The 26,172-nt window shown below is 39.3% G+C and overlaps 1 protein-coding gene across 1 annotated transcript in view; it reads right to left on the bottom strand.

The window, feature by feature from the left end:
* Nubpl (nucleotide binding protein like) overlaps positions 1-26,172 on the bottom strand; it is a 176,792-nt gene that overhangs the window by 39,317 nt on the left and 111,303 nt on the right. The window contains exon 7 of the mRNA XM_028757466.1: positions 5,659-5,752. Within this exon, the coding sequence (XP_028613299.1) occupies positions 5,659-5,752 (94 nt within the window). The remainder of the gene's footprint in view (positions 1-5,658; positions 5,753-26,172) is intronic.

Raw genomic sequence — 26,172 nt, 5'->3', positions numbered from 1 at the left:
CATTCACTTAACACAGCAGCAAGCATTTCTGGATCCACCAATCCCAAACAGATTTTCATTTTATAAATGACTATTCAAATTAGCAAAGTCTCACCACAGAAGAGAAAACTGATCAAGGAAACTGCTGATGGAGGAGAGAAGAGAGAGGGTGACCGTGCATAGCTTGAACTCAGGCATTTTTATGAGTCAATAGTTCAGTCATCCTGTGCAGGATGGACACCTGTATAAGGCATATGCCTTTCACTTTAGCCAGTGACTGGAATGTTAAGGTGGCTTAATTAAGTTTCCTACCCCATCTCATTTAAATGAATGAGACACAAAAGGGCTCCTACTGGCTTCCTCTATCTATAGGGCCCAGACAGGGAGAGTCCTAGACAGGAAGAAAGGAAGTCACCTCATTATCATAACACAGCAGGAGACTGTTGTGCAGCTTCTCTGGGCCCAAGACAATTCAGAATCCTAACCAGCTGACTACCCTGCCACAGAGCAGCTTTTCCTGGCCCAGGAGATAAGAAATGAAAACAGGACTCACACCAGGCTGCTTGGCTCTTTTCTGCGAACAAAGAGCAATGGCTGCCCTCAGCATCGTAACCTTTCTCCCATCTATCATCTGAATGATTTCCAGATTTTATTTCTCTATCAATCTTTACTTAGTAAGGTGAAGGTTAATTTCCACCTGACTATACATTCACTACCACGCTAGGTGATTTACCCCTAACTCTACCGAACCAAAATAAACTCTTATATCTGTTCTTCTACATCTTACAAAGATTGACAGCCATCACATTTGTCCCTTTGAGCATAGTCTCTTCACTAGTTTGACTGTTCTACTCCTGTCCTTATTGGCTCATAAGGCTTTAAAGGCCATAAATTCCAAGCATTGCTTAAAGCTTCATTGGTCCCTGCCACTAATACACAATGAAATGATGGCCACAAAGAACAGAAGCTATGTCAGCTATTCTACTGCCTTGTCAACCCCTTCCCCACCCATTACTGTTGCGATCAGTGCCTGGGGAAAATGATGTCTGGGGACTGCCTCCCTGAGCTTCCTTGCTTTGTGGCTCAGAAAGGAGTCTGCCAGCAGCAGAAGACTGTGGGGCAAGAGATGCTGTGGTATTACCTCACAGACTTTCTTCTTACCCTGCAGGGCTTCTGGAAGTGGCTATAGCTTCTAACAAGCACCTCTTTCAAAGATTCCGGGACTCTACAGGATACTAACACCTCCCCCCTTGCCTTCTCAGGTGGAGGGGCAGGAAGAACCTCCGGCTATTTCATTAGTCACTGGGACTTCATCTTTTAGTGTCACTAATGCTGCTGCCCACATCTCTGTACCTAAACTCTTCACTAAATTAAGATATGTCATCTGCTAATATAGCACTTTACGTTACCACGATCCCCGAGTCCTCGGAAAAAGAAGACACGTTTCATATAGTTAATGTAGAGTATATACTCTGCTTAATTCTAAGAGTTAAACATAAAGCTAGGATGGGCTTCAGATGGTCACTCAAAAACTTCAGTTGGTGTCAAGAATGAAAGAAAAATCTATTAGAATTTGAAAACTAGAATAGTGTACATGTTTTAAAAACCTTTAAGAAAATTATAATGCCTCTATTATACAAAATAAACAAGAGACCAGTAACTCCTAAGAGAGCGTCAGTCCACATCTGGAGAACAAAAAAGAATTCAACCCTGGACTCTACCCAATCCAAGACATAGCAACAACTAACAAAATAAACTACCAAACAAAACCTAGTAAGCTGCATCATCAATAACAACTAGGTAAGAAACACAGTGAAGTTGACATTAATACCGCCTTTTGGCATGTTCAGAAAGACGAGAGCAACTCTAAAGCCTTGATCTCACTCCCCATCCTTTATCCCACCTCCTTTCTTTCCTGAAGAACAACTAGGAGTGTCGGGTCTGCACTCACGGTCCATGTAGGCTAAGATTTACACAGTTCCTCACTGATGGACTGACAACACTTCATCTCTGCTGCTGTACAACACTTTAACACAAATAAGAGAACAATTTTTTAAAATTTCTTCTTATACTGAGCACACATGCACACACACACACAAGCAAGAACAAAATAGAACACATACAAAGAGTTGTTAATTAGCAGTTAGAAAGATGATCTTTTTGCTTGTACAAGTCTGCTATGAATACCCAAAATAATGCCTCTTTCCAAGTATAGAACATTTCTTTTGTTCTCCACATAGCTTGGAGCAATGTGAACCTCGTATAGACTCTGGTTCACATCACTTCAGCAGCACTTGTATTAGTCAGTGTTTTGTCACTGTGGCAAAATTGTTGAGAAAAATAACTAAAATTAATTATGTCAATTCATGATCAAAGGTCCGTGGCCAGCTGACCACAGTTGCACCACTGGGAGGCACAGAATCCTGCAGAGGAAAGGAGAATAAAATTGCTTCCCTCAGAGTGGCCAGAAAACAGAAAGAGGAATGAAGGGGCAGGATAGGTTATCTAACCCACTGATGAAGCTACTAGCACCCTCAGAACCCAGCCATCTCTCAGCAAAGCCACTGGCTGGAACCAAGCCTTTAGCACACAAGTCTTCACGGGGAACATTTTATCAAATCATATCCCCTTCAGCAAATAGCTCTTTTAAAGCACTTAAACAGTTTCTAAAAAGATACTATGTATGCGTTTAGGTAAGAGCTTTTACATTATCTCATTAGATCCTTATAAATTGTGGGGCAGGCAGGGCTCCTTAAGGAAGGGGACAATCAGAGAGGCGGTTAGTATTATGGTAGAAGGAGAATTTCTTACCACAGAATGGAACAATGCTAGCAATTCTCACATCATTTAATACAGAACCTGCAACCAAAGGACAAGCCCCTCCTCATCTCAGTACAATAAGAAAGGGGCCATTAAACAGTATCAACTGTCTACAAGGAGGGCATCTACACCAATAAAAATACCTAAGTTGATATGATCTTTTTCCCTGGCTTTAAAGAACTGCTTTGTTTAACTTATTCATCTATAAAGTTCTTGTGTGAAAGCAGTGGAGGAGTTAAAAGACTAAGCAGTAGACCACTAAGAATGCTAAGAGCACAGTAACCTTTTCACAAGAACAGTGACAACTGCCAGCCTAGCATTGTCCATATTAGCTGCATATGCTACTGCCCAGGTACTCTAGGAGACACTAGGATGAACAGAAAGATGGTCTGGCATTCAAGCAACTGGGAAGATAATATGACAGCGATAAAACAGCCATTCACTGATGCCCCGCTCCTGAGTACCTGCAGGAAGGCAGTGAGTCTAGCCATATGGGAATACACAGGTGAATGGAGACCTGTGCTGGGGAGGACAGCACTTCAGATGGCATGCAGGCTGGTGTGCCAGGAAGACCGTCTGGGTCCTGAGGAGTGGTCCTGATACAATGCTACAGGAATTCCAAAGAGGGATAAATGAGTCCTATCTGGGAGGTCTGGGACAAGGCAGGGGCTGAGCATTAGAGTAGAAGGCTTTTAAAGGTCACATAGAACTTGAACATGCAACTCACTGCAATGGAAAGATGTTCTGAATCAGGATCAAATGTGTGCAGAGACCCAGACTCAGAAAAGCTAAAGGAAGAAAGTGGGGAGCTGTGAGGGCGTGGGCAGAGGGGTGGGCTCTCACGTGAAGTGAAAGGATTTAATGGGAAGAAGCAGGAAGTCTCCTCATAGACAGGAGTCTAAAGGGGTTTTGTGTCTTGGACAAATATAGAACATAAGAAAAAGTAGAACAGACTATCTTAAAAGAGTTTTAATGTCAGTGATAAAAAAGGGACAGGAGACTAGGTTTATAAATAGGAAAGAGATAATTCTGAAGGGCAACTGATAAACCTGAAGGGCAAGCACAACTCTGACAGGCTGTTCTAGATTACACAAACTGATGAAAGTCAAGCTGCAGCCAAGCCAGACTGACTCCTGAGCCAGCCCAGTGCTGGTGTCTTCTTAGATATGCTTGCTAGGAGATAGAATTGCCCCAAATAAAACTATGCTTCAAGAACTAACCCTCAAACAAACATTTAAACAAATACATAGAGAAATAATCAAACATACCCCCATTCTCTTAGATATCACTCTGGCAGGTTATTTTTACTGTTTGATACCCCTAGTCCCCACTTTTAAGGACTGAACCCAAGATCTCACATTTGCAAAGTGCCAGTTCTACCAGCTTCTTCTCTCTTTTGAATTATAAAGTCAATGCATGCTCACTAGAAAATCCAGGGTCTTTTCACCATTCATGTCAATACTGGCACACCATGGCACATGTACACTAATTCTAACTACTATGACTCTACCAAGGGCTAGGGCGGTCAGTGAGCAAGACAAGGAGTATAGGTAAGCTCAAAGACAGAAGGCCCTTCAGTGAGTCGCCTGGAACTCTACTGAAATCAAAGGAGCTGCTGCTCAACGGTCTTCAGACTCTTCCTGGAACAGATAAGTTAAGGAGGCATAGAGCAGTCTCTCAGGATTCAAACATCACTCCTTGCAGTAAACCCCACTGGCTAGAGAGTTACTCCATAGGGGCACAGATTTGACACATTCAGTGGTAAATGTAATTTATCACAGAATCACCGACTTAACTTCAGTTTAAATGGGTTGGATGCCCTAAGGCTGAACTCAGCAGACCATGACTTAGGTGTTACCAGAGACCCTTTATGCAGAGGTTCCAATCAAGAGCTTCAAACTCAATCAGAACCGTGTTCTGCTATGATGCATTGTAAACGTGGGACCTCAAGAAGCCAGTTAACTCTTCTACTTTAGAAAGGAAAAGGTACATTATACAGTAGAGAGGTCAGCAAAATGATAAACTATTTTATTTGCATTTTATGCCAGTTTCACCTTTTATAGCCCGCCTTACCTGAATACTCCATTACAACAACAAATACATTAAAACATTTAATACTCAGATTAATGATGCTCTTCTACTGGTAACAAAGAACATTTATAGCTTGCCAAAAAATCCTAGATTTAAGCTTTGTTATAAATTAAATGTCAGTGGCAAAGCTAAAATAACCAATAAAAATCATCTACAGACATATTTTAAGTTTTCATTATCTTCCTAGAAGCCCAATGTGTGTGTGCACATGAACACATTTGCAACTGTTTCAGAGAAATTGTTAGAAATGAATTAAAAAAAAAAGAGTTTATTGCCACTAATTTCTAAATTACATATACAGGATATTAAAACCTTGCATACTTGCCCAAAGAAGCCATTATATTTATTTTCTTGACTTTAAAACTAGGGATATAGCAGAATATAAAAATTTCCCATAACTACATTTGCCAAAAAGCCAATTTTCCTACCATTTACTCCTCATCGGTTTCTTTAATATTTTCTGGTTGTTTGTTAGCACTTTGCTGTTAAGAGTTGAACAATTTGTCAGCATAGCCAAATAACCATGATTTACCTAAATATACTTAAATTCTGCAATTTTTCTAGAGTATAGATTTATATTATCACCTTTAAAAATACATTTGTTTTATAAACATACATATTTATCATCAAAGCTTCAATACATAATTCTGATCTCTAACAACCAATCCATAAATAATTTTAAGACAAAAAATTTGTCGACAATCTAGTTTATTTCTATGTATACAGCAATACATCAAAGGAAGAACAAATCCACCTTTTAGGATTTACCTGAAATGGGAATGTTCTGTGAGACTGATAACTGCACGTCTCCTGTTCCCGGCGGCATGTCAACAACTAAATAGTCCAGCTGACCCCAATCAACCTAAAAACCAAGGTGACATAAGTAACATCACTGTGCAACAATTTCAATTAATGTTTTTGTAAACAAATGTAATGTATAGATAACATAGCTAAAGCAATTGCTAGCCCTCTAGTTCCCTCCAGGTACCAACGTTATGTTGTCGGCTAAGCATAACGGATGCCTACATGGTCAAACGCTGCCTACTGGCCCTGCTTTGAATGATAAACACGAACTTCCAGGTGACATGGCCCTTATATATACAACTCCACAGCCTCTTTACTGTGGCCGTCTAGTCAGGGTGACTCATCCGTTTATACAGAGCTTACGCTCTGTCTGAGGACGTCTTGGCTTTTGTCCCCTAGAAGATTTGCTTCATATTTATTTGTTTGCATTAGTATAGCATTATCCTATCATTAAAATAAAGCATACTAATTATAATAATAAGCATAATGAAAACAGATATTCAATAACAACAAGAATTATTTGATTTAATATAGCTAATCTCCCAGTACCATCGACAGTAGGTTCTTACTTTGTAGGCATTTTAAGGACTCGTCACATGATTAAGTCTGTAATGCAAGGTAATTAGGTTACAAATGTAACTATCACTAAAGATATTAATACTGATCCAAGAGAATGGGTTAGTTCTTAGAGAGAGCTATTACAAAAGAGCAAATCTAGCCCCGAATCTATCTATCTATCTTCCTGTCTCACCATGAGCTGATAGTCTTGCATGGGTTCCTACCATAATGCTCCCCACCATGTTGTGATGTACAAGGGGCTCCAACCAGGAGCCAAATAGATAGGACAATGATCTTGACATTTCAGCCTACCAAACTATGGGTTAAATGATCATTTTCTTATAAATTATTCAGCCTCAAGGGATTCTGCTTTTGAAACAAAAAATGGACTAGAAAACGAGTATAGAAGATGCATTTAACCTGACATCAGCTCTCCTAGGCAAATTTTACAAATTAGGAAGTTCACAGATTTTTTTCCATATTTCTAAAATGTAAAACATCTCTTTCAGCATTGAGTTATTATTTTTATATAACTATCTTCCAAATTTCAGATGAGATATGGCATGTTCAGGGTCATATGCCTATAGACATATTCGCAATCCCATAGTATGTCTCTTAACAGAAGAGAACACTTCTGGGCATGGCTATGCTCCCTCTCCATACCTTGAGAATCTTTTATATTAGAAAGTAGGGGTCCTAGTAACCATGGAAATCTTAGGCACAAATTTCTCAGCTTTGTGCTGATGAAGAGTATTTCAGCTCCCAATAATTTGCCATCAAACAGGTCTTGTTTGAAATCAGTGCCATTCCACCAAATACCTAGATAGGAAAATTATGTGGGCCAATCACTTAAATCCCAATAAACCATCTACAAGAACAGATGAAAATACTTAAATAGTTTCTCAAAAATATCTGTAGCTTTTGAACATATTTTTGAAACTAGGTCAGTAAATTCCATGTTTAAATGCGAAGATCAAAATCATCAAATAAGAAACCAACTGTGAGAATCTGAGCTGCATATGAAGCTATATTTTAAATACAACCTATTATATTGAGGCTTGTGGGTTTTTAATTCTGATACGTTAATTTTAATTTGAAAAAGCACACTGAAAATGGACTCTAGAAAAAGCTAAGCATGTGAACTTAGGACATAAGAACCGAATCCAGGCATCTGTTCACCAAAAAAGAATTTGAGTTGGGAAGAATAGTGTATCTACATTGTAATAATTTTGTGATAAATTAGCTATGTGGCCAGAGGTCAGACTATTGAGTTCTGTGGACTTTAGTTTCATCTGTAAAAGACAGGACTCCAGATTCAGTGATCATTAAGACACTTTCAACCATTTCAAGAAAAAAAGAAAAAGAGTGCTAATGATCTGCTGCTGGGAAAGAAAAGGGTGTGGAGAATTGCTTACAGAAAAAGTGAGCAAAATGTATTTTTTCTCTCAAAACAGTAAAATAAGAAAATAAATACTTTACAAATAAGAAGAAAGCAGGTATACTGCATACGACAAAAATGGGTCCGTCTTAGCATGTTTAAGAAATTTTACTTACGGAATGACCGCATTTCTATCTGTTAATTTAGCTGAACTTCACAAAACGAGATTTAAATTCACACTGAACCACAGTCAACTTTGGATTCCCTCCTAAGTACCATACTGTATCTCCCCCGGGGGCTGGTAAGTTATAGCAACATCAGTGTTGTACTGGTTCAACAGATGCAGTCTTGAATTGCTGAGGAGACTGCCCACACACAGCTCCTCAGGAGCAGAGTAGGAAGGGGTTTTAACTCCAACTCAGAAGGTTGCAGCTCTAACCTAATTGCACAGTACAAATAGACCTTCTTTGTACCCACATATGAGAGATACATACTTAGCCAAAAAAATCAAGCTGTGACTTATTATACACCTTATTCTGTGACTTTTATACACATAACAACCAATGTTGAAGCAAAGAGAAGAATAAAAGAGAATGTCACATAGGAATCTGGTCCTATTTTTTTCTTTGGCTATATGTGGAATTTGTTTACTCTGTAAATGTATTGTCAATTGAAATAGAATTAATTACATCTGCTCCCTTCCTCCCTTTCTTCCCTCTGGCCCCTCATACCTGCCCTCTCTCAGACCCCTCTGTGCTGGCTGGTCTTATGTCAAGTGGACACACAAGCTAGAGTTTTATCAAAGGAAGGAACCTAACTGAGAAAAATGCTTCCATAGAATCCAACTGTAGGGCATTTTCTTAATTAGTGGTTGATGGGCAAGGGCCCAATTGAGTTCTGTAAGAAAGCAGGCTGAGCAAGTCAGTAAGCAGTACCCTCCATGGTCTCTACATCAGTTCCTGCCTCCAGGTTCCTGCCCGCTGTGAGTTCCTACCCTAACTTCCTTTGATAATAAACTGCAATGAGAAATACAAGTCAAATAAACCCTTTGCTTCCCAGCCTGCTTTTGGGCATGGTGTTTCATCACAGCAATAGAAACCCTATGTAAGACACTCCCATGTCCCCTTCTAGCCTCTCACTGGTAGCTCCTTTTTTTTTTTTTAATTATTGTTATATGTACCTATGTGCATACAAATATATGAGTAAGTACAAGTGTGAGTCCACTTTTGTCATCTGTGTGTAGATGCACACGGAAGCTTCTCTAAAGCAGACCGCATGCTGGACCACAAAGCAAACATTAGCAAAAGAAAAGACAAAAGAAGAAAAGAAAACAAGAAAGAAAAAAGAAAGAAGGAATCCCACGTATTCTATTTGACCATTATGCAATAAAAGTTAAAATCTATGGCCAATAAATCTCTAATAAATGTATGTAAATGTATAGACTCATGGAGATGAAACAACTCATTACTGGAAGGAATGATGACTGGGTCAAAGAAGAAATCAAGAGAGAAATTAAAATAATCATAGTACAAAATGAAAACACAACATAACAAACTCTCTGGGACACACTAAAAAGCAGCTCTGTAAAGGAAATTGGTGCCTCTAAGTGTCTACATTAAAAAAATCATAAAGAACACAAATAAGTAACTTAATGATGTAACTCAAAGATTTGGAAAAACAAGAACAAACCAAATTGAATCCTAGTTGACAACAATAAATGATAAAAATCAAAATAGATATTAATGAATAGAAACAAAATAATACAAAGTATCAATGAATCTAAGAGCTAGGGTTTTTTTTTTTTTTGAGAAAATTAACAAGATTGATAGACCCTTGACCCAACTAATCAAAAGAGAGGACTCAAATAAACAGAATCATATGAAAGAAACACATAATACGGGAGAACTTTAAAAGCTGTGATTTCATTATGTTGGGAAATCTAAAACAAGTTGATGAATTTCTTTATTCATCCAAAGTAACAAGTTAAACCGAGAAATCAACAACCAGAAAGGCTCCATAACAAAGAAGATTGAAACAAGGTGGGGAAAGCCTTGCAACAAAAAAGCCTACTAACAAAAAGTCCAGGCCCTGCCTGACGGATTCATAGTGGAAACCTACCAGACTTTCAAAGAAGATAAACAACTGATCCTTCTTTAACTATGAGAGAGAGAGAGAGAGAGAGAGAGAAAGGAAGAAAGGAAGGAAGGAAGGGAGGGAGGGAGGGAGGAAGGAAGGGAGGGAGGGAGGAAGGGAGGGAGAGAGGGAGGGAAGAAAGAAGAAAACTAAACAGAAGGAACACTCCCAAACTCCTACAAAGCTGGCATCACTCTAATACACAAACCAGGTTAAGACAAAACAATAACAAAAATTAAAACTACACATGGAGAGCCCTGATAAACACAGATGCAAACATCTTCAGTAAAATACTAGCAAACCAAATCCAAGGACATATCAAGAAGACCATTATGATAAAGTGGGGTTTATTCAGAAATGCAGGGTTGGTTCAACATACTAAGGCCAATAAACATAATAATATAAATGAACTTAAGATAAAAATCATATAATCATCTCAATAGATGCAGAAAGACTCTTGACAAAATCCAACATACCTTTATGATAAAATTCCTAGAGAGAGCAGGACCAGAGGGAATATACATCAACATAACAAAGGCTGTACAAGACAAACCCACAGACAATACTATCATAACTAGAGAAAATTTCGAGGCAATTCCATTAAAATCAGGAACAAGACAGGCCTGCCCACTATCCCATTCCTTTTTAATACAGTTCTGGAACCACTACCCAGAGCAATAAGGCAAAAGAAGGAAATTAAAGGGATACAAGTAGAAAAGGATAAATCAAAATATCCCTATTTTTAAATTATATGATATGAGATCCCAAAACTTCTACCAGTAAACATCTAGGAATAATCAACAATTTCAGCAAAGTAGTAGGGTTTAAAATCAACTTGGAAAAACCGTAAAGTCTTTATACAGCAACAACAAAGACACTAAGAGAGACAAGTCATAGGCACACCTTGATTTGCAATAGCATCAAACAATAAAATATCATGGATAAACATAATCACGGAGGTGAGAGACTTCTCCAAAGAAGCCTTCAGGTCTCTGAAGAAAGACTGAGAACAACACTAGAGAATGGAAAGGCCTCCATGTTAACAGATTGTCAGGGTTAATACTGTGAAAATGATCAATCTACCAAAATCCACTGATAGACTCAATGTAACCCAATCAAAATACCCATAGAGTTCTTAACAGAAACAGGAAAACTCATGCTGAACTCACATGGAACCAGAAAACAGCTGATAGCCAAAGCAATCCTGTGGGGGGAAATCATACAGGAAGGACGGATAATCTAGACTTCAAGATTTATTATAGAGCTATAGTAATACAAACCATGTGGTACTGGCACAAAAATAGACATGTAAGCCAACAGAATAAAGTAGAGAATCCAAATATGAGTATATTTGACATAAGTAAAAATATACACTGGAAGAAGCGACAGCATTGTCAACAAATGGTGCTAGAAAAAAACTGAATGTCCAAAGTGCAAAAACAAACAAACAAACAAAAAACGAAACTAGACCCATGTTTATCTCCTTGTGCAAAAATAAGATCTGAGTAAATCAAAGACTCAGTTTGAAGTTTGAAACACTAAGATTGCTAGATGAAAACAGGCAGTGACTCACAAGATCACTGTAGAAAAGAACTTTCTGAAGAAGGCCACATTTACAGAGGAATTAAGGCCAACAGTTGGTAGGCAAGGCCTCTAAAGCACAAAGGCTTCTGTACATCTAGGGCAACAATCGACTGAGTGAAGAGGTCACAGGATGGAAGAGAATCTCTGCCAGACACACACCTGACAAAGGATCGATATCTAAAATACACAAAGAACTCAAAAAAACCAAGTAAAGGAAACACACCACCCAATTAAAAGTTGGCTAGAGATTTAAACAGAGTTCTCAAAAGGTGAAGCAAAAATGTCTAAGAAAACTCTCCAAAAAGTGTTCATCATCCTTAGCAATTAGGAAAATGCAAGTGAGAACAACAGAGATTCCAGCTCATCTCGGTTGGAATGGCCAAGATCAAAACAGCTGGCCACAAATGCTGCTGAGGTGAATGAGAAGAGGAGCCTGACTCACTGTAGGTGCGAGTACAGAAGGCACAGCCACTCCAGAGGACAGGAGACGCCCCAAGGCAAAAGTAAATCTACCACGTTCCAGCTATCCTACCCTCAGCACATGCCCAAACGAGGTGGACACTGGTGCCACAGATCCTCGCTCAGCCATGCTCATTGCTGCCCTAGTAATAATAGCTATGAAACAGGAACAACCTAAATGTCCTTCAAAGATGAATGGATAATGAAAATAGGGCACATATACACTAAGGAATACCTTATAGCTGAAACGAAAAGTGAAATTTATTTACTTCTGATTTACAAACCTTTTTGATTTCCAAAATCATTTTTCTAAAAGGTAGCTTCTGGGCTCAAATTCAGGCCTTCCTTGTCTGCAAAGCAAACACTTAACTAAATGAATGAGCCATGCCCCTGCCTCACATACATTGTTATATTCAGATATGTTACTGGGGAAACTGCCCCTTATGGGACCTCTCTCCCTTTGGTAAATGTTAAGAATCTACTGAAGTACAATGAGAATTCTTTGATATGCAGAAATATACTTGAAATTTTAAAACAGTTACTTGTAACATAATTTTTAAAAACTGTTTTATTTCAACAAGGAAAGAATGACAGTCAAGAGAGCTGTGTGCGAATATCTGCCAGCACGCTAATTAGGAAGGCAGACATCAAAGTTGTATTAGCAACTCACCATTTCAATCTAAACAGCCTGTTTCCGCTGCTTCCGCACTTCAGAGTGGTAATACAGAGACCATTAGATCAGGAAAGTACTCCAGAGACAAGCATTCTAGCACGTCACTGTTTACAGATAAAGAAGCTGAAGTCGGAAGTCAAATATTTCTCCAAGAATGTCTACACATTTTGTCTGCCTTTCTGTGGTTTTGTTTTTAAAGAGGAAATAAGATTATAAATTCAAAAACAAAAGACTCCGCTAATTAGGCAGTACTATTCACACAATGAGAAGCTGTTTTTAGTGTATCATGTAAATAAAATTTAAAAATCTTGTAACAAACACAATGGTAAAGTCTATTCTTACAGATAAATACTATCAAAATATTCATGCATTTGTGGTGTTGCCATATTCCAAAATTGCCCAAACAATCTCTAAAATCTCTTTTGCAAACGCCTTGGTGATTAAAACAGGTAAATGCTTTTTTGAAAATCAAAGGCAAAATTCTTTAGAGTGAAAGTGAGCATGGAGATAGCTGGTCTGCTCCCGGGAAGACACCATATTCAGACCTATCCCAGAGGATCTGCTGTACTCAGAGTAGTTGACTCCTAGCTGGGTTTCTCCCATAAAGACACCATACCATGACCCACTGTCACGAATTCCTTCTGATCTGAACCAGTGCACTGAGCAGACCTTGGGCATTACCTCTGCAACCAATCCCACACCACCCAGAGGAAGCTGGACTCCCAAGAGTTCTAAAACGCCCAAGATCGTTGTGGAAGCTAGAATCTCAGGAGCTCTAACACCACCAGGTTCGTAGAGGAAGGTGGTCTCCCAGGAGCTTTAAAACGCCCAGGATCATAGGATTATAGGATTCCAGGGGCAGCCTGACTCCCAGGGGCTCTGACATGCAGGATCTCAGGATCACAGAGACAGCTGGACTCTGAGGAGCTCTGACACAACCAAGAAAACAGGAGAGACAGGTCCAGTCAGAGACAGTGAGTGCAGGGAGCACTAGGGATAAGAAGATGGCAAGCCCAAGAATGTAAGAAACAGAAACCAAGGTTATTTGATATCATTAGAACACAGTTCACCCAACATAGCAAGTCCTGGATACCCCCATCACACGGGAAAAGCAAGATTCAGATTTAAAATCACTTCTCATGATGATGATAGAAGACTTTAAGAAGGAGATAAATAACTCCCTTAAAGAAATACAGGAGAACACAGGTAAACAGGTAGAAGCTCTTAAAGAGGAAAGACAAAAATCCTTTAAAGAATTACAGGAAAATACAACCAAACAGGGTGAAGGAATTAAACAAAACCATCCAGGATCTAAAAATGGAGGTAGAAACAATAAAGAAATCACAAAAGGAGACTACCCTGGAGATAGAAAACCCAGGAAAAAGATCAGGGTTCACAGATGCAAGCATCACCAACAGAATAGAATACAAGAGATAGAAGAATCTCAGGTACAGAAGATGCCAAAGAAGACATTGACACAACTGTCAAAGAAAATGCAAAATGCAAAAAGCTCCTAACCCAAAACATCCAGGAAATTCAGGACACAATGAGAAGAACAAACTTAAGGATAACAGGTATAGAAGAGAGTGAAGATTCCCAACTTAAAGAACCAGTGAATATCTTCAACAAAATTATAGGAGAAAACTTCCCTAACCTAAAGAAAGAGATGCCCATGAACATACAAGAAGCCTTCAGAACTCCAAATAGACTAGACCAGAAAAGAAATTCCTCCCATTATATAATAATAATCAAAACACCAAATGCACAAAACAAAGAAAGAATATTAAAAGCAGTAAGGGAAAAAGGTCAAGAAACATATAATGGCAGACCTATAAGACTTCTCCCCAGAAACTATGAAAGACAGAAGATCATGGACAGATGTCAAACAGACCATAAGAGAACACAAATGCCATTCCCAGCAAAACTCTCAATCACTATAGATGGAGAAACCAAGATATTCCATAAGAAAACCAAATTTACACAATATCTCTCCACAAATCCAGCCCTATAAAGGATAATAGATGGAAAACTCCAACACAAGGTCTTGTGAACCCATGGGAAGAGCAAAAATACCAACCAACCAGGGCTCCCAGGGTCTAAACCACCAGCCTGGGAACATGCTTGGAGGGACCCATAGCTCCAGCTGTATATGTAGTGGAGGATGGCCTTGTCAGGCATCAGTGGGAAAGGAGGTCCTTGGTCCCGTGAAGGTGGGATGTCCCACTCTGGGGGAATTCGAGGGTGAGGAGGGGGGAGTTGGTAGATGGGTGGGGCCACACCCTCATAGAAGCAGCAGGAGGGGAGATGGGATAGGGAGTTTTTGGGGGTTGGGGAAATGGGGAAAAAGGATAACATCTGAAATATAAATAAGTAGAATATCTAATAAAAAATACATTTAAAAAAAGTGAGCATGGAAATATGTGGTCAAGTTTAACAAAAATATGCAAATAACAAAAAACAGGGACTAAGAAGTGAGCAGAAAAGAGGTCCCACCTGTTGTTTGAATAACAAAGTGCTACATTTTGATGACACCCATATTTTAACTGTGGTTAAAGCTGTATAGAAAAAAATACATTTACTTTCATTGGCATCATTGAGTAAAACCCACTGCCACACAGCTTAACTGCAACTTCTTTTAATCCAAAAGAAGTTGAGAAAGATGAATGGCTACAAGTATTAGAACTGGGCTAGAGATGTCAAAAACAGAAGGAAGAGAGGTGGAGGACTGGGGGAAATTGTGAACACAAAACAACCTGATTCCCAAGGGCAAACTTAAAAGCACATCAGAACTTCCAGGACTACATAATTACTTCAGGATTACCAAAGACAGTCAAGAAACCTAGATCATGAAATTACAAAGAAATGAGGGAATGGGTGAGTTTTGTACATCCTATTAAAAGGCATTAAGTGAGCAGCTGTTTCTCCATTCAGTTAAGTACAAGATCACTACAGTATGCTGCTCACAGTAACTTTGCACCTGATGAGCAAGTAAACGCTCTTCTGTATCTAGAATTTGTTCCTGCCTCAACAGGTACCTGGTGAGTTCACAGTAATCATATATTAGAGATCACACGTTAGTATGTATGCTTAAAGCCATTATGTATAAACGGCTGAGTATGAAAGATAATTAATATGGAGTTTAATTGTAAATTAAAATATAGGCCAACAGAGTACCAAGCACAGTTTTCTAGATTGTTCTCTACACTATGGCAATGTGTAACACTGCTGATGCCCCTGCCCTCATGAAAGGAGGAAAGGAAGACAGACAAACCGGTGAGTGTGCTGTGTGTCATCCTGATGACAGTCATCCCAATCTATCATCAATAAAAGTGGCAAGACCATACTGATATGTAAGTACCACTAGGTCCTTTTCAAACAAAAATTATGTCAAAGATCAGTAAGACTGGTACACTAATTTTTCCTGACCTATCTCCATCTCCAGTGGTGTAAACAACAGAATGCCAACCTGAGTCTGACACATTAGTCACAACAAAAGCTGAAGGAAACGAATCGGATGGTAAGGCTCTAGCATGCTACTGTGCAATGTAGAAATTAACGAGAGAGGAGTCCAAGATGGTAGATCAGAAGCACCACTGACCACCTGCTACTACTCAAGACAGGCAACTGTGAGACAGTGCACAAGTTTAGTTGTCATGATAGACTTGAGATCTATCAACCAGCTTTTGTTTTATTGCCCTGAGTATCACAGAACCTTGGTCATCTGAAAAAAAAGCTTGCAAGTACTGGAAGAAGTGACTCAGGCTTTAAGCAGAAGCAAGAGGGTAGTGGGCTTAATTATTGCTGGCATAACAGCTTTAATTACAGTAATTGCTAGCACCATTGCTTCTGCAATTGCTTTGACACAAGAAGTTAAGACAGCTACTTTTGTTAATCATTTAGCAAAAAAAAAATGTTACTAATGTGTTGAATATACAAGAGGATTTAGATGGGCAATGGAAGAACGGATTGATGTTCTTTATCCTATTCAAATTATTGGAAGGAGGTTCAGAATTTAAGGGTAAGGAGCCATCTCAAGTATCATGCCGAATACCATTGGATTCATGTTAGTTCTAAAATTTACAGTCATTATAATTAGGAAAAAGTTTAAAGACACTTGCAGTGTCTTTGGCATAATTCTAACACCTCTCTTGATGTTTTAACTTTGCATACTGAGCTTATGAATTTAAAAAATGCTGATCTGCTGAGCACTGATGCGGCAGATACTGCTGATAAAATTACCCATGGCCTAAGGTCTGTATTTCTATTTTGGTCAAGCTTCAAGAATGGCATATATAGCTTGATTATGCTAGCTTTTTTTGTACTGGGTATACTTTTATTCCTGCACATTGTGTTAAAGCTTTTCTTTAACAACATCAACATGTTGGCAGCCAGAGTACATGGCTTCAACCTGAAAATGGACCTCCAGACAGAGTTATTAAATTAACAGGCTGGCAAGCTAAGGACAGGTAAGTTTCTGCATAGAACCTTACCAACCTAAGATACAGGTGCATTGCTTTGGATAATGCATATTCCACAATGGGTAAGGGAGGCATTCTTGTCAGAACGACCTAAGACAGGCTCAGTCTTGTTAATGAAATAAAAAAGGGAGAGAGGCAGAAAGCCTTTGGGGCTGCTTGGCAAGAATCTGACATGGGCCAAGGACAAGGAAATGGACTGCTTGGCAGGGATATGTCATTGGCCAAGGACAAAGAAGTAGTCTTCAACCAGGAATCTGACATTAGGCTAAAACAAAGAAGTAATTTCAGGTAGGAATCTAAATTTTAGGCTGGAACAAGGAAGTAGGCTTCAGATATGAAGAGGACTTTGGGCTAGGACAGGGAAGTAGGATCAGATATTTTGGTCATCCTGATAAGCCCTTAGAAACAGTGATCACTACAGTGTTCATGAAATTTTGTTTATTGCCTTGCTTGTTCTTTGACTATTTATGTTTATTGTCTTGCTTGTTCCTGACTATTTGCATCTATTGTATTGCCAGACCCTCAACCTGGAACTGACCTTAATACTTGCATGTAATTAAAATGGTATATAAACAAAAAGAAGGAGGGGGATGGGATAGGGGTTTTTTAGGGAGGGGAAATGGGGTAAGGGGATAACATCTGAAAAGTAAATAAAATATCCAGTAACCCCCTATTCTATCCCCCTCCTCCTGCTTCTATAAGGATGTACCCCACCTACACCCCACGCCCACCTCTCAACCCACAAATTCCCCCACATTTGGCATCCAGCCATCATGGGACCAAGGATCTCCTCTCCCACCTATGCCCAACAAGGCCATCCTCCCCTACATACACAGCTGGAGCCATGGGTCCCTCCCTATGTGCTCCCAGGCTGGTGGTTGAGACCCTGGGAACTCTGGTTGGTTGGTATTGTTGCTCTCCTCATGGGGACCCACACCATTTTGGCTCCTTCAGCTACTTCTCTCTAACCCCTCCATTGGGAACCCCTTGATCAGTTCAATGGTTAGCTGTGAGCATCTGGCTCTGAATATGTCAGACTCTGGTAGATCTCTAAGGAGACATCTATATCAGGCTCCTGTCAGCATGCACTTCCTGACTTCCACATCAGCTTCTACCTTTGGTAACTGCACATGGGATGGATACCCAGGTAGAATGGTCTCCAGACAGCCCCTCCTTCGGTTTCTGTCCCACACTTTGTCTCCATATTTGCTCCCTTGAGTATTTTTTACTCCTTTAAAGAAGGACCAAAGCACCCACACTTGGTCTTCTTTCTTCATGAGCTTCATGTTGTCTGTGTGTTGAATCTTGGGTATTTCAAGCTTCTGGGCTAATATCCAATTATCAGTGAGTGAATACCATGTGTGTTCTCTTGTGATTGGGTTACCTCACTCAGGATGATACTTTCTAGTTCCATCCATTTACCTAAGAATTTCTTGAATTCATTGTTTTTAATAGCTGAGTAATAGTCCATTGTGTAAATATACCACATTTTTTTTATCCATTTCTCTGTTGAAGGACATCTGGGTTCTTTCCAGATTCTGGCTATTATAAATATGACTACTATGAACACAGTGGAGCATATGTCCTTGTTATATGTTGACGCATCTTCTGGGTATATGCCTAGGAGTGGTATTGCTGGGTCCTCAGATAATGCTATGTCCAATTTTCCGAGGAACCGCCAGACTGATTTCTAGAGTGGTTGCACGATCCTGCAATCCCACCAACAATGGAGGAGTGTTCCTCTTTCTCCACATCCTCGCCAGCATCTGCTATCACCTGAGTTTTTGATCTTAGCCATTCTGACTGGTGTCAGGTGGAATCTCAGGGTTGTTTTGATTTGTATTTCCCTGATGACTAAGGATGCTGAACATTTCTTTAGGTGTTTTTCAGTCATTCGAGTTTCCTCAGTTGAGAATTCTTTGTTTAGCTCTGTAAACCATTTTTTAATAGGGTTATTTGGTTGTCTGGAGTCTAATTTCTTGAGTTCTTTGTATATATTGGATATTAGCCCTCTATTGGATGTGGGATTGGTAAAGATCTTTTCTCAATCTGTTGGTTGCTCTTTTGTCCTATTGACAGCATCCTTTGCCTTACAGAAACTTCGCAATTTTATGAGGTCCCATTTGTCAATTCTTGACCTTACAGCATATGTCATCAGTGCTCTGTTCAGGAACTTTTCCCCTGTGCTCAAATATTCAAGGTTCTTCCCCACCTTCTCTTCTATTAGTTCCAGTGTATCTGGTCTTATGTGAAGGTCCTTGATCCACTTGGACTTGAGCTTTGTACAAGGAGATAAGAATGGATCAATTTGCATTCTTCTACATGTTGTCCTCCAGTTGAACCAGCACCATTTGTTGAAAATGCTGTCCTTTTTCCACTGGACAGTTTTAGTTCCTTTGTCAAAGATCAAGTGACCACAGGTGTGTGGGTTCATTTCTGGATCTTCATTTCTATTCTGTTGATCTTCCTGCCTGTCTCTGTACCAGTACCATGTAGTTTTTATCATTATTGCTCTGTAGTACAGTTTGAGGTCAGGGATGGTGATTTCTCCGGAAGTTCTTTTACTCTTGAGAATAGTTTTCGCTATCCTGGGTTTTTTGTTATTCCAAATGAATTTGAGAATTCCTCTTTCTAACTCTGTGAAGAATTGAGTTGGGATTTTAACAGGGATTGTATTGAATTTGTAGATTGCTTTCAGCAAGATGGCCATTTTTATTATATTAATCCTGCCAATCCATGAGCATGGAAGATCTTTCCATTCTCTGAGATCTTCTTCTATTTCTTTCTTCAGAGACTTGAAGTTCTTGTCATACACATCTTTCACTTGCTTGGTTAGAATCACAGCAAGGTATTTTATATTATTTGTGACTATTGTGAAGGGTGTCATTTCCCTAATTTCTTTCTCAGCCTGTTTATCCTTTGAGTAGAGGAAGGCTACTGATTTGTTTGAGTTGATTTTATAACCAGCCACTTTGCTGAAGTTGTTTATAAGGTTTAGGAGTTCTCTGGTGGAAATTTTGGGGTCACTTAAGTATGCAATCATATCATCTGTAAATAGTGATATTTTGACTTCTTCCTCTCCAATTTATTAAATAAGACTGCTATGAACATAGTGGAGCATATGTCCTTGTTATATGTTGGAGCATCTTCTGGTTGTATGCCAATATTTTATTTCCAATTTATCCAATATCCAATAAAAATTTTAAAAAAATGCAGAAAAGTCAATTTATCTTTTCCCAGATGATATGATTCTATATGTACAATATCCTAAGAGTCCAGTGGGAGATTCTTGAAACTTAGGCTTTGCCACCTTAGAACCTATATTCTAAAGTTAATATGAAAACCCCAGGGAGCTGCACAGACAATGGAGGGGGTAAGATTGCTGCATGAGGAGTTAAATGGGCCCTGTTGAGGGAACTGAAAGAACAACAAGAAAACATAAACAGTGGCTCTTTTTCATGAGATTTTTGACAGGAATAGAACTTCTATCAGAACTGGTCTAAGCAGCATTTTTGTGGTACTCTGGCAACAAACAAAACAACAACCAAAACCTAGCTGCCTTCTGCTTGTGCCTGAGAATTGAGGCTGATAGACTTGAGTGAGGACTGATTAGCTTGTCAGGGATATTTGAGGTACTGTAGTATAGGCTGTGATGTTGCTGCCACTTGCCACTCTCACCCAGTTCCACATTGGGGAAGAAGAAACATGCAGTCTGGTGAAGAGAAGGACACAAGAAAGGTTAAAGTTTCAAGCAAGGAGGGTACAGGAAAAGAATATATTTCTTACAGAATTGGCTCCATTAGAGAGAAACCTCCTGCTCTGTAATAACAAGAGTCTTGCAGACAAGCTCCAATCCACCAAAGGCTCTGACTCACGCAATCCAATTGTACTGGAACGGTGAAAACACCATCTAGTTCAAGGATTTCCAAGTGAAAAACAACCAGCTAGGGACGTGATCTTGCAAATTCAGTCTGACATGGAACTGCAGGAATTATGTTTAATTCTGAGGACTTTGCTTTAGTCTAATGCTGTTCTCAATCTGTGGGTTGTGGTCAAACAACCCTTTCACAGGGGTCACCTCAAACCATCAGAAAACAGGGATATTTATGTTACAATTTATAACAGTAGCAAAATTACAGTTATAAAGTAGCAATGAAAATAAATTTATGGCTGGCATTCACCACAACATGAGGAGCTATATATAAAGGGTTGCAGCATTAGGAAGGTTGAAAACCACTGGTCTAATGATTCTTTACCATGAACTAGTCTTCCTTTTGGAATGGGAATGTTTACTCTGTACCACACTCTAGTAGAACTATATAACTGGTTTTTTTAATTGTTCAGGGCTCACAGTTAAGACATTACCTGAGCCTTAGAAGAAACTGTATATTTAAAGATGTGTGTGTGTGTGTGTGTGTGTGTGTGTGTGTGTGTGTGTGTGTATTGTCTGTGTGTGCAGGCAGGCACATGTGCATGTGCAGTTGTGAGTGTGTATGTGTCACTGGATGTGTCTGTTTGCATCAGTGCAATACCTTCAGAGGTCAGATTAAACATCAAAATCCCTTGAGTTGGAATCACAGGAGGATGTGTTCTTCCAATGTGGGTACAGGGAGCCAGGCTTAAGTCTACGGTAGAAGAAATGTGTGGTCTTAGTTTCTAAGCCATCTCTCTAGCCCCTGAACTCACACTTTTAAATAATAGAGGAACAGCTAAGACTACGGGTCTTTTGAAGTTAGACTGGATGCATCTTGCACTGTCATGACTGTGAGTCTGTGGGGACAAATGGTGGAAGTGTGGTTTAATAGTGATGCCAGGGGTCAGGTTGACACAAGGTACATTTGTGGTGGTAGATACTGACTGAGTTTGACAGGGTCTGGATGTCTCTGATACAAGCCTCTGGGCATATGTGTGGGGATTATTCAGACTAGACAACTGAGTTGGAAAACACAGTGACGGGGTGGAGAGCAGATGACCACTAGCACTCATCACTCCCAGCAACCAACAAGTGTCACTGTGACTTGGCATCGCTAGGTTCTGCTGTCAGGACTGCCCCACCAGGATGAGCTGTAACCTTGATTTGTGAGCCAGCACAAGAAAGAGCCTTTAAGTTGCTTTTATCAGGATATTTTATCACAGCAACAAGAAGAATTTGGAATGAACCAATTTGAAATGAGCAAACAAGCAAAGCTGCCTACAATTAATTTGTCCTAACAAGGGGCCAAACCTGAAATAAGTTTGCAGATGTACAGCACTAGGTAGCAGTGAGAATGAGAAGAAAATTGCCCCAGCTTTCCAATGGGAAAGCCATGGTCTAAGAGCTTCTTTGACAGGCATGGTAGAGAGTAAGAGGAACCACCTTGGCCGTGGCCAAATGTACCTAACTCTCACTAGCCCCTGTGCTGTGGGGAATACCCAGGGCAGGATGCAGCAGTCACTGAGGGAGATATATGAACCCTATAAGAATAGTGGTTCTGTAAGCTTATAATGAAACTGAAATAGCCCTGCTGCTAGTAACATCTTTAGTTGTTGCAGTGTGCTAGCTGAACAGACTACTTGCACATTGTGAGGATGTTGGTATAAAAAAACCCTACTAAGCCTCCAGTCACATCTAGCACTGGACAGCTATGTGCTGTGCATAACTGACAACCATGGTAAGTGACTGTTAATAGTCTTCGTGTTCTATGATATATTTTGTTATCTTCTGTACAGCAGATTTTTTACTTCAAAGGGACTGGAAACAGTATATGGTTTTCTCTAGCTCAACAGGTCAAGTTTTCATATCTTTCACTGAATCAAGGGGCTACACCATGGGATGAACCTCTACCATCTGGGCGTGTATCAGGACAAACCGGTGTTCGCACAGTGAGGAAATTGCTAAACAAGGCACTTGAGTACACAGTGCCACAGTTGAGTGATGTATAACTAGGTGGCATTTTATGGTGCTTTCTTTTAATAAGAGGGCTCACATTTTTACAATCTCATCTCTTCTATGCACTTATTTATAAAGTATTAGTTCCCGCTTCATAGAAGGTATAATTATATGTATTTCATTGACATTCACATGAACCAAGAACTGTTTGCCAAATTTTCATATCACATATAAACCTCATAAACGTTAACCTCTACTTATCTAGATACAAGAAAGAGTAGACAAGATATAACATTAATTATCCAAACTACAAATATTTTTATATAAATGCTATGAGAGATTTTGACATTTTCTAAATTTTTCTGAAGCTTTGCTAACAGAGCTAATTTTCTCTCATACATGAGCCTTTGAAATACATTAATAATAGGAATGCCAACTGAATTTTAAATACCTCTGCTAGGCAACAGTAGCATGTATTATTGATAATATATATGAATAATGCTCTTAAGATTCAACAGCTTTTCAAGCATTGGTGCACTCAATTCCAGGGCATCTGCCCCGTCTGCCAACCATACAAAGTACTGGGAACCTAGCCTTGGACAAGACAAGAAGTCAGCACCCCCTCACCCCCACAGAACTGATATTCCAGTATCATTCAATAACAAATATAAAGAAGATATTAAGTGTTAGCAAGTGTTCTGATAAACTTCTAGGGTGTAAATGAAACTTGAATGTCAAAAGGAGACACATACTAGAGATCTGGGGAAAGAAATTTCTAGACAGAGAGAATAGCATACATCTAGGAATCACGTTAAGATGGAAATAAACCTGGGAGTAGCAAAGGACAAGGGAGGCAGGTGTGGTGAGCCTGAGGAGAGTAGAAGTCAGACTCAGGAGATCCTCGGTAGAGACTTTGAGCTACAGCCTAAGTAAAATGACATTTTTGGTTTTTTTGTTTGTTGTTTGTTTTGAATACTTAGTGACAGATTTAAACATATATGAAAAAAAAATGACTGTGTACAATTCATCACTGAGTTTCCGAATTATTTACTCAACCACTCTTGCTTGTGTCCTTTCCGGTTCCCTGCTCACCCTTTAAATTGCTTGTCAATGCACATACTTTACCATGTATCTTGGAAAGAACTCCCACTGTAACTATGACCACAGTCTTCATAATCTACGGGTTACCCTGTTGGCTTCTCTTTCTTCATACTATTGTGGAGGGAGGAGCTTTTTCCATGGTTTTCCAGACTTAACACGTTCTCCATGTCAGCTCTGTTTGCTTTTAATTGTTATTTCACATATTCACTATAAAGCCACAGCTAAGTCTGGATGTTTAATCATACTCAGGTTTAAAATTTCTGAAAGACTACTCCTCAGTTTGTCATGGGCTTCAACCAGGAAGCAGATAAATTACAATCTCTCTCTGACATTACAAGTGACACTTAGTACCTAATTAGATTATATTGTTCCATTAAAGGTTATAAAATGCTGATATTAAAATCATATTCCTTTTTTAATTTAGCTGAAATGCTTCTATAGAGAAAACTTTCCTTTAACCATGTATTTTGTTAAGAATTACAAGTATTTAGTTACAGGAAAAGCAGAACACTCAATTTTGTGTATTTCAAAATTTACAATGAATGAGTTTTGTATCTAACACAAAGGGATGTGTAGCCAGGAAGTGTTTAAAGACTATTTTAGCATATATATATATATAATTAAAATAGTAGAAAAGACAAAGGAGCCAGACTTCAGACACATTTGGAAAGCAAACTCAGCGGACTAATTGATATTCTATAGGTACAATAACTGAAGAAAAAAAATTATGAATGAGCCTTAAGACTGAGAATGATCACTGGGAGGGTGTCTTCCTAGATACACGGAGCTCTGGATTGAATATCCCTGGCACTAGAAAGAGAAGGAGGGAGAGACAGAGGGATGGAGGGGTGAAGGGGAGAGGGACCTGGGTATTTGACTTCAGCAACACGATTTTTGGGAAACACTGGGAAGAAGGGGTTTAGGAAACAGTATCACCTTGCTTTGACCTGGGTGAAATTAAGTAGATATGTATCATCTAATTACTGTTTGTCTGTAGTTTTATGTCAACTTGACACAAGATAGAGTTATCAGAGAGGAAGAAGTCTCAACTGAGAAAATGCTTCCATAAGAACCAGCTACAGCAAGCCTCTAGAGCATTTTCTTAATCTAGTGATTGATGTGGGAGGGCTCAGCCCATTGTGGGTGGAGCCACCCATGGGCTGATAGTTCTGGGTTCTGTGAGAGAGCAGGCAGAGCAAGCCATGATTAGCAGACCCGTAAGCATCACCCACGCTTACTCCATGGCCTCTGGATCAGCTCCTGCCTTCAGATTCCTGCCCGGCCTGTCTCAACTTCCTTCAGTGATGAACAGAAATTATGAAGTAAAAGCTGAATAAACCCTTTCTTCCCCCAACTTGCTTTTGGTCGTGGTGTTTCATCACAGCAACAGAAACCCTACCTAAGTCAGTATCCTAGCCCCCAAAATATTAGTGTTCAAAAATTAAAAAAACAAAACACTGCTTTATGGTTTTAAGATATATACTTTTTACAAGCTGGGTGTAGAGCTGCATGCCTTTAATGTCAATATATATATATATACATATATATATACATATATATATGTACATTTATGCTTTTAACTAAAATAAAATATAAGACAGAATTAATCTCTCTTTTTTATTTGACATACTTTCTCACTTTTCCTCTTACTGTAGTAAACAGAAGATGTACTAGGTATAAACATTTGAAAGGAGAAAAACAAATATTTTGCCCCTGACTCTCAGCCCCTGACTCACATCAGCTAAGATCACCACAAGCCGATGGGCCATACAAGCAGCCATAAACCAGAGGAAAGGAGAAGTGGAACTCAAAGTCAATAGCCAATCAACCAACACTAACATATTAGTTTTGGAAGAGACAGAAACACCAATTCATTTTTAGAAGCTAATTTTTTTCATTCCTAATGGAAAACTAGTAAAATTCCAATTCGCTATTGATATTCTGTTTTTCCCTACAAAAAAGAGAAGACTATGGGATATTTATGGGAGAGGTAAAAAAAGCTCAACATCCATGAGAGAATGAAAATTCTTTCTAAATGGCCAAAGATCTAAATTCTCACACAACAAAGGAACGCATGCTACACAATAAGACAGCATGAGTGCCTACGCAAGACCAACACAAGAGCAAGCTGTAAGCACTGCAGCACGGATGCAGGAGATGCTCATGGATGGAGGAGATGCTCATGGATGGAGGAGATCCTCATGGATGGAGGAGATGCTCATGGATGGAGGAGATGCTCATGGAT

Source organism: Grammomys surdaster, unplaced genomic scaffold (assembly GCF_004785775.1).
Source record: "Grammomys surdaster isolate TR1022 unplaced genomic scaffold, NIH_TR_1.0 126163, whole genome shotgun sequence".
In the NCBI taxonomy this organism is placed as follows: Eukaryota; Metazoa; Chordata; class Mammalia; order Rodentia; family Muridae; genus Grammomys; species Grammomys surdaster.
The sequence above is the reverse complement of the archived record's forward strand: the minus strand, read 5'-3'. Positions and strand labels throughout refer to the sequence as shown.